Here is a 13,683-nt window from a genome sequence, read left to right on the forward strand (position 1 = left end):
ATGAAAAAAAAACATTATTTTTAAAATCTGCTTAAAATATAAAAAATATCTGATGTCCTACGACTGGGAATCAAAGTTTAAAGCAATTTTTTTTTCCTCCTGTGAAATCTGTCTGCTCAAGTCTACAGACTTGCTCTGACTTTAATCGGCAACTAGCGTCGACTTATCCAGACTGTAAATCGGGGCAGAAATGTGGGTAAAAGTTGTCTAGGTATTGCAGACTTAAAATGGCAATGAGCTGGTCAGGTCAGGGTACACAGGGCTCCGGGTGAACAGTCCCTTATGCTTTCGGGAAACAAAAGTTAGGAAACAAATCCAGAAATAGTTCCTGGATTTGCCAAAGCCATATAATCTGTGCAAGATATGTTTTGTTTGAGTTACTAAAATTCCTTATGTCGGTGTTTCTAGATTTGGAAAGATTTGTACACAATGTCATTTTTTTTTTTTTTTTTTACCACATTTGACAAAGATTGCTACACAATTATTTGAATTAAATCTAAGATTATGATACAACTGATTTTTTTGGTCACTTTTGTCACGAGGGTTTTACGTTTTATCAGGTTCATGTTCCTTCCAGTTCAAGCATGCCCTTTTTGGCTAGGATACATCATGCACATTGCCCAGGGCTTCAGACTAACATTGAGAGCAGTAGCACCGGTGCCACTAGTTTCTACACATGGTGGGACCAGCACCTTTTTTTATTAAATTTTTTATTTCAACTTTTTTTAATCATAAAAGTAATTTAATAAGTGCAGTTACTAATAATATGACATGTTTATGTCTTGGACATTTGACAGCAAAGCACTGAGCTTGAGTTGAGATGCAGATAAAATGTAACTTTTATTAACAACAGAAATGTGTAAAAACCTAATTATAAATATATTTTACACTTATTAAAAGTACCATTGTTTTTCTATAGTATCATACTGAACTGACCGACAGCTTCAGTCATTATGAAAGGAGAGATCTTGCTTTGTGTGATTCAGTTGCAATTTATAGAAAAGTTAGTTTTTCATGAGACTTTTGCTACTTCATACTTCAAAAAAGTGGCAAATTTGTCAATAAATATTTCTTGATGATTTTTATAATAGTCACTTTCCTATTGTCTAAATATAATTCTGCACTGAGTTTGAATGCTTCTCACTAGATCTCGCTTCAATGTTATTAATACTGTGGCGAATTCAAACACTCTCTCGCTTGATCTCCCAGCTCGGTGTAGTAACGGCGATCGAGGTCGGCCTGAAATGAAACTGTTCTGAGCTCGTGCTGCACTTTCTTAGTAAACTTGTGTTTTTTACGTGTACAATCAAATTTCTTGTTTTGTTTTTTTGGTGCATAGGCCTCTTTATTTGTGACTTGGTAATAGCAGGCAGGCTACATTAAACTCAATATTAAATACTTTTTTAGGTGGCCACTTAATGTCCAATGTGAAATATGGGTCTTTTGGTGATTGTATTAGAAGAGCTATTTAATTTCATTTGAAATGCCTTAAACTTTTTTTTCTTTGTATTCTTTTGTTTCTCTTTGGCCAGGCCTGAAGTGAGCAGTTCCAATCCGTCCGGATCAGGCAAGCCCAGCGGAAACAGCCATAAGATCTGCTTGGTGTGCTCAGATGAGGCCTCCGGATGCCATTATGGGGTGCTCACCTGTGGCAGCTGCAAGGTTTTCTTCAAGAGAGCCGTAGAGGGTGAGCCTGCACGACTTACACTTACTACTTCATCTTCCTTTTTGACCGCACTGGGCTGACAAATGCGTTGATTCTCATTTTATTATACAGTGAACAACAAATTAATTGCATGTAATTAGGTTGTCCTGTTGAATACATTTTGAATAGCGTACAATGGCTGATAAAATGCACTCAAAATAGAGTTTTGATTATTTTGTCCATGTCTGTTAGGCCATCTGTATGTTAAAAGTGTGATTTCTTTTTGGAATGTACACAACATTTTAATTTATAGCACAAGACCCTTTGATATTTAATGCCCTAACCTCTAGTTTATATAGGAAATGCATAAAAACAATTTAATAGTACGTAGCAAATTAGTTGCACAGACAATTGATGAAATTAAATGAGCATTTATTTTATGTATTATTTAATGAAGGTTAAATAATATACTCACTAATGGTATTATTTGAAATTGTCCGGTGAGTGTGCATTTAATATTTGTGCATTAATTCTGATATTGCAAGGTTTAGATTTATTATTGTGATCCTTTTGTAAATCACTCAATATGTGGTCATAAGTAGCCATTTCCAGCTTGTGTTTGAAAGCATGAGTAGCTCAAAAGTGTAAAAACATTAGGGAACAAAAGTTGGGAGGAAAAATTCATTCCACAAGTGGAATCTAAAGTCATTCAGCACGGTTTGAGACTGTTCACAAGGGCATTTTCTGTGCTTTTAATGAAAGCAGGAACATCTGACCTTTAGTGCAATGTGGTTCACATGGTCAGTGTCAGAATTAGTGACCTAGAAACAGTGGAGAATCTGAAATATTTCTCATTTACACACACTTCTGAACCACTGCTCTTTTTTCCCCTAAAAAGAGTCACCTACACTGTGTCCTGAGCATAAGCTTAATCTGTATCCTTTGAGTCATTTCTGTGTGATCTACTCCATCAATCAGAGTTTCTGTAAACCTCAGTAGACAGATGATCAGGTTTGCCTCAATTAATCACAGGAAAAAAAAAAATGTCACATTGTCATAGTGTGGTTTCCTGTGGAGGTGTTACCTTGAGATGAGAGATTTTTTTGAGAGTTGTAACAGAATGTGTCTAGAAAAAGAGCATGCAGCAATAAAGCATGTGTGCTTGGCTACCTGACAAAATACCCTCCTGTTTAAACACATGCTCCATCCGAATACTGAACCACAGGGCACCTGCATAATATCTACTCCTTTGGCTTTATCCACCATCCATTCTCTGAAGAGCACAAAATAAAGTTCCACAAATAAAATACAATTCATTTTCTCCTCAAATTAGATTACTTTTCAGAACAGACCTTTCACGTACTCAGAGGTTGAAGAGATGGTGTTTCTGTAGAAGCTATGTACACAAGTCATTTCAGTTGCATAAAAAAAACAACAACAGTGGAGAACTACGTTACCCATAATCCTGAAGAAAACCCCATCAAAAAGATGGATGACACACCTTCACTATCTTCTTTTGTAGAAAAGTGAAGCCACCAATGTCCCAATATTGCGTTGATTCGGAACCTGTGAAGTGAGCTTGAAGTGGAGCCTCGGTATCAAGTTCCCGCCCACACTCCCGCATAATCGGTTAGTACAGTTTACTGCAGAACAACTCGTTATGTTGATGTGAAATATGGAAAAGTAGAAAATAAAGGTAAAGCTCCAATCTCCTCCCGGAAAAAGTCCGTTGGTGCCTCAGTGACTACTTCCTTTAGAGAATATGTCAATCTCAGCTGTCAATCATGACACCACACTCCCATTTTTATAGCATCAAATAATTAACTAAAACCAAACTTATAAAAAAAAATTAAAAAAATATTTTAACTTACATCAGTGTGATTAAAAACTACCTAAAATGATAGAAACTATCTTTGGAATAAACTCATACAGGTAAATATTACAGTATGCTAACATAAAAAAAAATGCAGACAGTGAATAAGGCAGAAATGGCATAAGGTCAATGACACATCTATAAATTACTTAGTTTCTTTACAGTTATTGAGGTAAACATGCCTAAAGTACAGAAAAAAGTTCCGTTGGGTATATATCGTGCCGTGGCATGGAGAATGCGGCGGCTTAGGTGGAGGGCGAGGAGATGGCGAAGGGATGGTAAGAGCAGGCAGACAAGACCCTGCAGGCGATGATGGTGGAAGTATCCATGATGGTGATGAGTGACGGAGTTGCCAGGTGGTAGAGACCCAGAGCACAGCATGGATTGACAGCCCACGGCGGAGTCGCAGGAGGGAGGAGTTGCAAGTTTACATTGTGGCTGATGACGTCCGTGGAACGCCCGACGGAGATGGAGCCGATGTCAGGGGATCCCATGGTGCAGACGGAGAGCTGATGGACTTGAGTGACACCGCTGGCACTGGAGACCAAAGTGCAGTTGCAGTGACGAGCATCTGAGGTGGAGCCAGAGTGCCCGAGGACTGAGGCGGAGCCGGTGGGATCAAGGCAGGGGGAAGGAGTAACCCGCTGAAGCCGTAGGGGTGGACAGACCTAGTGCAGCCGAAGGCTTGTTAGTCCATGGCGCAGGCAGACTGACAAATAACCAAGGTTGAGCCAGCGGGACGAGGGAACCCGGTGAAGCCGTAAGGCCGAGGGTCTCTGGTGGAGCCCAGGGTGGGAGGAGCCGACAGGTCGACGGTGTGAGGTGGAGCGAGGGGATTTGAGGCCCAAGGTGGAGCCGAGGGATCCTCTCGCTTCAGCAAAACTGGTGATTGCCCGACCTGAGGCTTTACAACAGCTCAAGGCATCACAGGGGACAATGAAGGGCTGCTGGCATCCAGCTGAGGCGGAGCTGGAGGACTGACTGAACTCTGCGATGAGGGTGAGAGAGGGAAGCTCGACAGGATCAATGTTGATATTTCAAAGTCCATAAAGGTTGACGATACATTCTCAATGCGGGCTTGAACAAGTGGTGATGAAGGAACAAATGATTCAGAGTGGGAGGCAGTACCTCAGTGTCCCAATCTATCAGCCAGGCCTCTTTGTCCAATTCCACCAGGTTTCCCCCTGCCACAGATGTCACTGGCTCACACCCCTGGTCAGACTCACTCTGGGGGGTCCGGCTCCGGGGCGATGGACGGCGGTGTCCTCACTTCAGTTGGCTCTGGCTCATTCATCACGAAATCTCCATGGGGCTGGGGTCTAGGTCTAGCTGTAGTCTGATTGGGGTAGACGCTCTGGGAGATCTACAGGTTGATGGTAATTTGCCCCAATCAATACAATGACTTGATGGTCTCTTCGTCAAAAGAAGCGCTGCTGGCGAGGCAGCAAAACTTTACTGTAAAGTTCATCATTTCCAGGCCTCTCCGGGCCAATGCAGTAAATTAAGCTGCATAATCAATTCTGGATCCGGTCTTCTGTCACGATGTGTTGCAGACAAATGCCCAAAGATGATGGTGAAGTTTTAACACAAAGTTTTAATAATAATTCACATAGCCACAGAACAAAAGTTAGGTGCAAACACTCTTTACACAGTAGTGATGGGTCATTCGTGAATTAATTTCGTCTGTGACAAATGAACAAAAGACTCAGAAGGATGCATTATAATGATTTCTTAATTCAAAATATGATCAAGATTGTGTAGGTGGATGTGTTCAGGGAATTTGGCTGTTAAAAGTATAACATTTAAAGCCACTCAAATTAACGAAATGACTCGTATAAAGATAATGTTAATGAACGAGATCAAACGAGAGTCTGTAAAATGATCGGAAGTTCCCATCACTATTACACAGGTGAGACCGGACACCGAACAAAAGAAAAGGAGGACCTTAAGCAGTAGTACAAACAAGGTTCATAAATGAAACACAGCTGAACTAAAAGAAAGAATCATATTAGTAACCATGATAACTAAAGAGTGGTGGGAAAGTCAAACAAAGGAAACCAGAAAACTTAAAGGATAATTCCGGTATTTAACACCTTGAGTCTATATTGTAGTTTGTTTTGGATGAACAAGAGTGGTGGACAAAATTTTTTTGACAATGGTTCCTCTCTCGAGTTTTTGACTATAATAGAATTGGCCATGGACCCATTTAACATTGGAGTCAATGTGCATGTCTGAAAATGTCATTAAAACAGCCAATAATGTTCGTTTACAAAACTGTTAAACTCACCGAGTGGTTAGTGGTGTTCGTTGATGATTATAAACAATATATCGTCGCAATATATGATTCCAATCCGTTTATTTTGCTATAGTGGAACTATTTTTTCAGACACTTCACAACCGTGTAACTTCCGCTCAATGACGAATAAAACACGACAGAAACTGTATTTCGCAACACTTTTTGTTTCTGGAACATCAACTAACACCACTAATCACTCGGTGAGTTGCACAGTTTTGAAAACTAATGTTAAAGGTTGTTTTAATGACATTTTCGGACATGCACATTGACTCCAATGTTAAATGGGTCCATGGCCAATTCTTATATAGTCAAAAACTCAAGAGAGGAACCATTGTCAAAAAAATGTTGTCCACCACTCTTGTTCATCCAAAACAAACTACAATATAGACTCAAGGTGTTAAATACCGGAATTATCCTTTAAGATATACAAACTAAAAGTCCATGAAAACGAAACAGTTATATAAAAATCTGTAACAGTTGCACAGTATTTTAGCCTTCAGTGTGACTAAAAGACTAATTGTGTGGACAGCTGGACACTGTTTAAAGGTGGTTTTTGTGAAACGACTGTTTTTGTGGCGAGAAGGCGTGAATCTTTTTATGCAAAAATAACAGATATGAATGTGTCCTGCATAGAGGATTCTTCATATTGTAAAATTCATAGTTGTAGCTAAACTGAAATGAATAACTTCCGCTAACCAACATCATTTGTTGTCAAAGTGTCAGCATGAACTGAGCTGTGTTTTCAGCACCTGAAACACTTATATCTGTTATTTTTGTTTTTCTTCCCTGATTTCTTCGGTTGCTCTGGCAATGGTGAAGGATGGAGAGCGCGGCAAAACACAGATGGTAAATAAATTCACTTTAAATAATGCTTTTGCTAACAGTCGCCCCACAATGCACCTGTGCTTAAATGCTTTTGTCTAATAATTCATAGTAGTAACACTGGTACAATGAAGCTCAATCCTTGGAGCGGGAAAAGAAATCACCCACAAGCACTGTCACAAATTAATGGTTAGCTAGATTTTTTCCTTTTTTTCACCTTTATCAGGGTTTTTTTTTTTTTCATTCTAACCAAATAAAAACACAAAAAACATGTTCTCCAATTATGTCAAACAACATATTTTCAATATTGGCCATTATTATGGCTCAGTTATGGCCATTATGTGTAAAATCAATTCAGCATTAAATTCAAGTAGCTGACAATAATGCACAAGATATTATAACACAATGAACACTGTTCAAATATATTTGAAATAATTGGCGGGCACATGTGTTTGATTACATCAATCTACTAACCTCTATGTTAAGTTTATGAATATTTTCTTAATGTTTGAATTTTTAAAAGTTGATTATGATTTTTCAGCATTTTATATTAGCTAGAACAGCTCTTGCCTCTGATACTGTTCATATTTTAGGACATTTTTGTCACTGTTATTCAACCCAAGTTGATTTCTGACCCTGCTCACAGGCATGTTAACTGCATTAGTTATTAGCCTTTAGTTTGCATTCTGATAATCATCATAGTTTGCACTTGACTTGATGTTGCTTGCATCACAGTTAGTGCCCGTGAGTTGCCGTATGAGTGCATTTGCATTGACTGGTTTTGTTGATGTGTCTTTACTATGACTAATGGGAAGACATTTGAGTCAGAGTGCTTCAAGCCTGCTAAACATGTTTGAGACATTATTGTTTTATTTGAACAGTTAATGAAAAGAGGACGTGGGGTGTCAAGCTGTTTTCCGGGAAATGAGGATAAAGCTAAATTGTCTTTTGATAACTTTTCCTAATCCATTTAGTTGAAAGGCACACATAAATGGATTTCCAAGCTTTATTCATCAGGGGAAAAATATGCTTAATAAAGTTGCTTCTATAAAAAATATGCTTAATTAAAGATATATTATCTAAAGTTTTCTCAATCTTCTCTATGCAGATGTAATGTAAACAATTGTCACTACTTAAATGCATTTCCATGCATGGTTCCCGAAATATTTTGGTAATGTTGTTTTTTGACATTAAAAGTGCGTTTCCCAAGTTCAAGGTCATTGTGGACAAACACTGCATCAAACATATGTATGCATTATATAGTACATGCATATAGACAGTAACTAAACAGCAGAACACTTCATTATCACATATAATGTAAAAATAACAATTCGAGAACATTCTGTATAGCTTCTTATTAGATTGTCACACTAAAACCTCCATGCAATGTTATAGTTAGAGAGAAATAGAGCAAAGAGACAGAAACTGTTTTTAATGGCAGCATATACTTGGCAATTGGATGCTTCAAAATGCTTCAAAATGAACAATTCTGTAAGTTGGGTCTCTACAGACTGTTGGATGGCACGTTCTCCACACCAAATGGAGGGATCCTCAAAGGTCCTTGGCTGAGTGCTTGGCAGTAGATTGGTAGAGGTGGCGTTTGATTATTCATCTGGTTTGGCTTACAAGTCTGTAATAATTCCAAGCATGTCTGACTTAAAGCTTTCAGGAGTTTCAGAACCGTTATGTTCTCAGAATGTGTACAGCATGTGCTGGAATGGCTTTTTTACAGGGATGCTTCAACCAAAACTAAACATTGTGTCACAACACCTTTACTATGTCATCGACACCTTCACGTCATCCAGCCCTCTATTATTTCTTTAAGAAGAATTGTATCATTTTTTTTTATTATTTCCATGAAACACAAATGGAAATGCAGAATATCATTTCATTTTTATTCACAGTGTTCCATACTCATATTTGATTGTCAATGTCAGCACTGCATTTAACCGTATCTATGAGGGTCTTTCGCACCGGATAGATCTAGGATCTAGCCACCAGGATGGTTCCCCGAGAACTAATGGTTCCCTTAGGAACATTTCCTTGTTGCATTCGCACCGCCAGTAGGAACTCTGAAGTGTTGTTGTGAATTAATTTTTATAGCGTGGATTTTTATAGGACCTTTATTTTGACTTCTCTGAGAACGCCAGCCAGAGCCTGAGCTCACAGCGCTCGCATTCTCCGTGTTCACGATCTGTCTAACAGTCCTGTAATACGTTATTAGATAGAACTGTTATACATAGAAAGTAGACAGTATATGACAAGGTATTAGCGTATGCCGTGTGGTTGATGTCCAGTGTTGCTAGCTAAGCAGAAATGCATAATCATGTTTCTCTTGGTCCCCTCAAAGTCGCGTTGGATTTTCTCCTCAGTGTAAAGGTTAAGAGGACCAATCACTGTTTTCCATGTCCGTAGAGTTAGTTTCTGGAGTAAATATATAGGCTATAATCTGTTTACACAGCCTTTTTAAAAAATGGCGGGTGCTGGTGTTTCGCGTGCGTTCGGACAATCGTCACGGATAGTTCCTATAGTGCTGGTTTAGACCCCACTCTGAAGTACTGTAGGAGCTAAATTAGTTCGTCCAAAAGGAGTTCCTAGAACTAAAATCGTTCCTAGTTCCTGCGGTGCGAACACGCCAAAAACCGGGAACACCAGCCAATAGTTCTAGGAACTATGAAAAGGTTCCTCCGGTGCGAAAGCCCCTATAGTTAGTTTTACTTCTACCTTTACTTTTAGGACACTTAATCGGTTTGTCACTTTTTTCCCTGATTGTTGCTGAGCCTACAGTGAAAATTTAAACCTACATAACTATGGATTCAGTTGTCACTTTACTGCAAAGTCTATCTGGGGTTTTTTGGGGGGGCTATAACCCCAAAACATCAGAGGCGCTCATTGTAATTGTAATTCTTTATTCCAGGGCAGCACAACTATCTCTGCGCTGGAAGAAATGATTGCATTATCGACAAGATAAGGAGGAAAAACTGCCCGGCATGCCGCTTCCGCAAGTGTCTTCAGGCCGGCATGAATCTGGAAGGTGAGGATGCTCTGATGGATTGATGAGCGGTTGTCATGTGGCTCACTTGAGTGATTTATATGACCTTTATATGCCACAGCACAGGAGCGCAAACCAGCAAGTAACTAGGAGTGACATTTGTGAGGACTTTCCCAAAAATTATAGATTCCGATTGAACCGCTTTGAAGGAAAAAACTCAATTTTAATATGGTACACTTTTCGCATTAATGATCGAGAAATGTCAACTGAATAAAATGTCATCAAATAATCCAGTTCCAGTATTTCTTTTAAAAGAATACACTTTTTTTTTCCAGTGCACGTCCTTAAAGGGGTCATGACATGTTTTTTTTTATTTTATTATTATGTTCCCTTAGGTGCAATTATAGTATTACTATAGTTTTTTTTACAAAAAACTTTTAAAATGTAGTGATTTATGACCTTTTCCCTGTTTCTCATCCTCTGATTCAAACAGTCTGTTTTGGGGGTGTTTCCCCTTTAAGAGTTCAGTGTTAACGCCCACTGTTATGATTGGATAACGTCAGTGCCTATGCATCAATTATTAACGCCCCCAGCCAGAACATTTGCGCATTCAGTGTATTTTAAAAGTAGTTTAAAGTTTTAAATGCATTACTTACAGTTTGCGTCGTCGTTGAGCCCAGAATAGTCGGCACGGACTTATCTTTGAGCAACAGTTTTCTGGCAAAGCCAGCATAATTTTGGGATTTGTTCTCAAAACAGTCATCCTTCAAATGTACAGAACAAACGCTTAAACTAACACTGCCGTGACTGAGACGTCCGCAAAAAATAAAGTGCATCCATTTTTCCCTGACGACTGGATCTTTCGCAGCGTATTCAAAGATGTTGTTTGTCCACAGCCAGGAACAGCACATCTGCTGCATCGTAATTTCCCTGTACACAGACCCACTCGCTGTCCGTCGACTGAACACTTGTGAGGCGCGCGGGCGCGACAACGATACGAAATGAGCGTAGTTGCCTTGCGCTTTAAGCGTAGTTGTCTTGTGCTGGAGACGGTCTATATGCAAACGCTGGTACGTCACTTCGTACCGTGACGTCACTTCTTACCATGGATCCAGAACGAGCTGTATTTAGAGCTTGATTAAATAAATGATTCGTTTATAATGGGGAGGACGTCTTAAGCTATGAAACTTGCAGGACGTTTTAAACAAACACGTTGGTACAAAGACCTCTTATATACCAAAAGATCAAGGCAAATTTGGTTTCTCATGTCATGACCCCTTTAAGTAGGTGGTGAAAGCACGGTCAGACCAAAGACTGTTTGTGCAGACTTTTCTTTCATGCGCAAAAGATGTCCAGAAAGCTTTGAGAGGGCAGCAGTGCAGTGACAGCGTGATGTACTTCACAGATATTGGTCAGGATTCATCCGTCTCCGTGCAAGCCTTTAAAATTATGGATGCTTTATTTGCGTGAAGCACCAAACAGGAGAAAAAAAGACCTTGATGCAGGAGCTGCTAACTAAATCTGGGGTTGTACCAGAGAGGCTTTTAGTTGCCATAGAAACATTTATGGCAGAAAATTTAGAAAGTGGGACAAAATGACATTGTGCTTGATGGTAAGCTCACAATCAACAGAACGGGGATTTTACGAGAGAAAACCTTTAAGAGGCATTCGCACATCAAAACACACAGCCGGTCATGTCTCCGTATTAAGCTCCATTCATATAGTCAGTGCTAAAATTTGAAAGATTCACTAGAATATTCCTTCATATAGGATCTCAGAGTTCACAATAAATGACTAAAAAGCACATGCTAATTCTTATTTACTCTCATTATCACTTGAGAACATTGTCTTTAATAGAACATTAGAATCTGGATTTGTTCACTTTAATTAGCTTTGATGCGGGCTTCTGCTTTTGGTTGTTCAGGTCTGTTTATACACACACACACAGAAATCCATACAATTAACTTGAATACACATTTTTATTATTGCTATTCTCATCTTTATTTATTTATTTACCTGTGGTCATTTTATCAGACCGAATTTCATTAACAACGTCAAAATACATTCCTTCCTAAAAGAAAAGACTTGACATGAAAAAGAATATTTGGAAAATAACACTTGTTGTGCAGGAAACTGTCTTGCTCTTTTGTTTTGACTAATTGAAAACAATAATGCTGCAGAAGTAGACCGCTGATATACGACATAACGTTTGACATTACCTTATTACCACATTTTTTGAACACCAAATGATTCCTCAGATAGTTGCCTTATTGAACAAAGCAACAAAGAAGAGTTTACTGGCTTTTCTGAGATTTCGACACTTCCGCTGATAGCAGTCTATTGCAGTTATTAATACAGTTATAGAGAGAGAGAGAGAGAGAGAGAGATTAAGCGGATGTGAATTACCCGAGTCTGTGCGTCTCAACGGTGTCATACTAAAAGCGAAACTGTACGTCCATCTGCTCCAAGAACAGCACCAGTATTACCTTGCCAATGAGAAATATCATGTTAAACTATTTTACTGTCCGAGTGTGTGCTTACTGTATGTGTGTGTGTGTGTTTGAGTGGGAGAGAGAGCAGGAGAAAGAGAGTTTACTTTCCGTAAATAGTAAAATGTAATCGTGTGGCAAAAAAAAAACATGGAAATATTTTGATTGTTTTCTCCTATTGTTTACTATATTGATTTATTTGGTCAGTGTGTGTTTTTTTTTTTTTTTTTTTTTTTTTTTCTGTTGTCAGCTGTAAAGACCTTTGAAATAACTGACATTAATTGGCGAGGTGATATGCAACTGTAATGCGGTCAAGACCTGCCTGGGTCTACTTTAGTCATGCGTTTCCCTGAAAATAATATCACACCTTAAAACGTTTGTCAACCAATCAGATTCAAGCATTCAACAGCCCCGTAGTATAAATAATATTATTGGATACAACTTTTGATTTTAATAATGTAGTTGCTGAAACCTGAAATGAACACTAAGATTAATAAATGCTTTAAAAAGTATTTTTCATGGCAAGTTCATGTTAACTAATGGAACTAATTGTAAATAAATGTGACTTGACGTGCACAGAAAATGTACTTTGTACTCACCATATGAATTTTTTACTTGTTTTGAAGATGTTCAAACGTTGTTCAGCAATGATTGTTCTTAGAACTTGGCACATGTGGTTTAAACTAGATTGCTTTGTTATTCATCTTTGAGATCCTTGTCACTGAATCATTTACAAAACCTGAACAGCAACAGAAGATGTGAGAATTAATTTCCCAAAGGCTGTATCAAGATAAAAGATCAAAGTCTATTTAGTCATGTAAGTGTCTGCACTTAAATCCCAAGCATCGATCTTTCAGTCTGTGTTGTTTTCAGTTGCTGTATGAACAAAGCTTCGTATCGCTTCCAATCAAATAAATCGCAATAAGCTTTGTGCTGTTACTTTTGGTATAAAACAAAGTCTCAGCTGTCAAATTCTGTCATTTTTATTGTGAAATTATTATTTTTTTGGCGCGACAGATCGCATAGCAGTTTAAGCGAAGCGGCAGAACGGAGCTCGCGTTAACATATCATCTCTTCCGCTTTACTACTAGTTACAGCAACAACAACAAAAAAACATGAATGAACAACAAGAGGTATGTTAAAAGATACAGTGCAACTTACAGAAATCCGTCATGTCATCACGCAATCAGTGTTTCAATCGCGTAAAGTCTTCAATAAAACCACTTGTAAGCATTTGATGCGTTCACGCCATGTCGTAATTACCGTAAATAAAGCTCCGTATGCTTTCGAATCGCTCTCACGGCACTTTGCTTCAAGCCGAAAACATCTTAAATCTGCAGTGGTCAGGTGGTACAGCGGCCACATGGCACAATTCATAGCTCTCAGAAAATTACACATTGTAAGTACAAGTTCTACAAGCACGTGAAGGCTTTTTTACATTTCAGAATCGCTACGGTAATTACGACATGGAGTGAGCGCACCTAATGTCACGGACATCACATTTACCTCAGGAAAGACATTCAATGTCCCAAAAACTCATTAATCGGGTAGAAAAAATTACATGGA

At 38.7% G+C, this 13,683-nt stretch overlaps 1 protein-coding gene across 2 annotated transcripts in view; it reads left to right on the forward strand.

The window, feature by feature from the left end:
* Nucleotides 1-13,683, forward strand: part of LOC306984308 (glucocorticoid receptor-like) — a 76,108-nt gene that overhangs the window by 48,862 nt on the left and 13,563 nt on the right. Inside the window, exons 3-5 of one of the 2 annotated variants that reach the window (XM_079585536.1) lie at nucleotides 1,533-1,687; nucleotides 6,634-6,660; nucleotides 9,554-9,670. In XM_079585536.1, the coding sequence (XP_079441662.1) occupies nucleotides 1,533-1,687; nucleotides 6,634-6,660; nucleotides 9,554-9,670 (299 nt within the window). The remainder of the gene's footprint in view (nucleotides 1-1,532; nucleotides 1,688-6,633; nucleotides 6,661-9,553; nucleotides 9,671-13,683) is intronic. The other variant, XM_079585537.1, reaches the window with a different exon arrangement.

The sequence above is a fragment of the Phoxinus phoxinus genome (assembly GCF_949152265.1).
Source record: "Phoxinus phoxinus genome assembly, chromosome: 17".
NCBI lineage: Eukaryota > Metazoa > Chordata > Actinopteri > Cypriniformes > Leuciscidae > Phoxinus > Phoxinus phoxinus.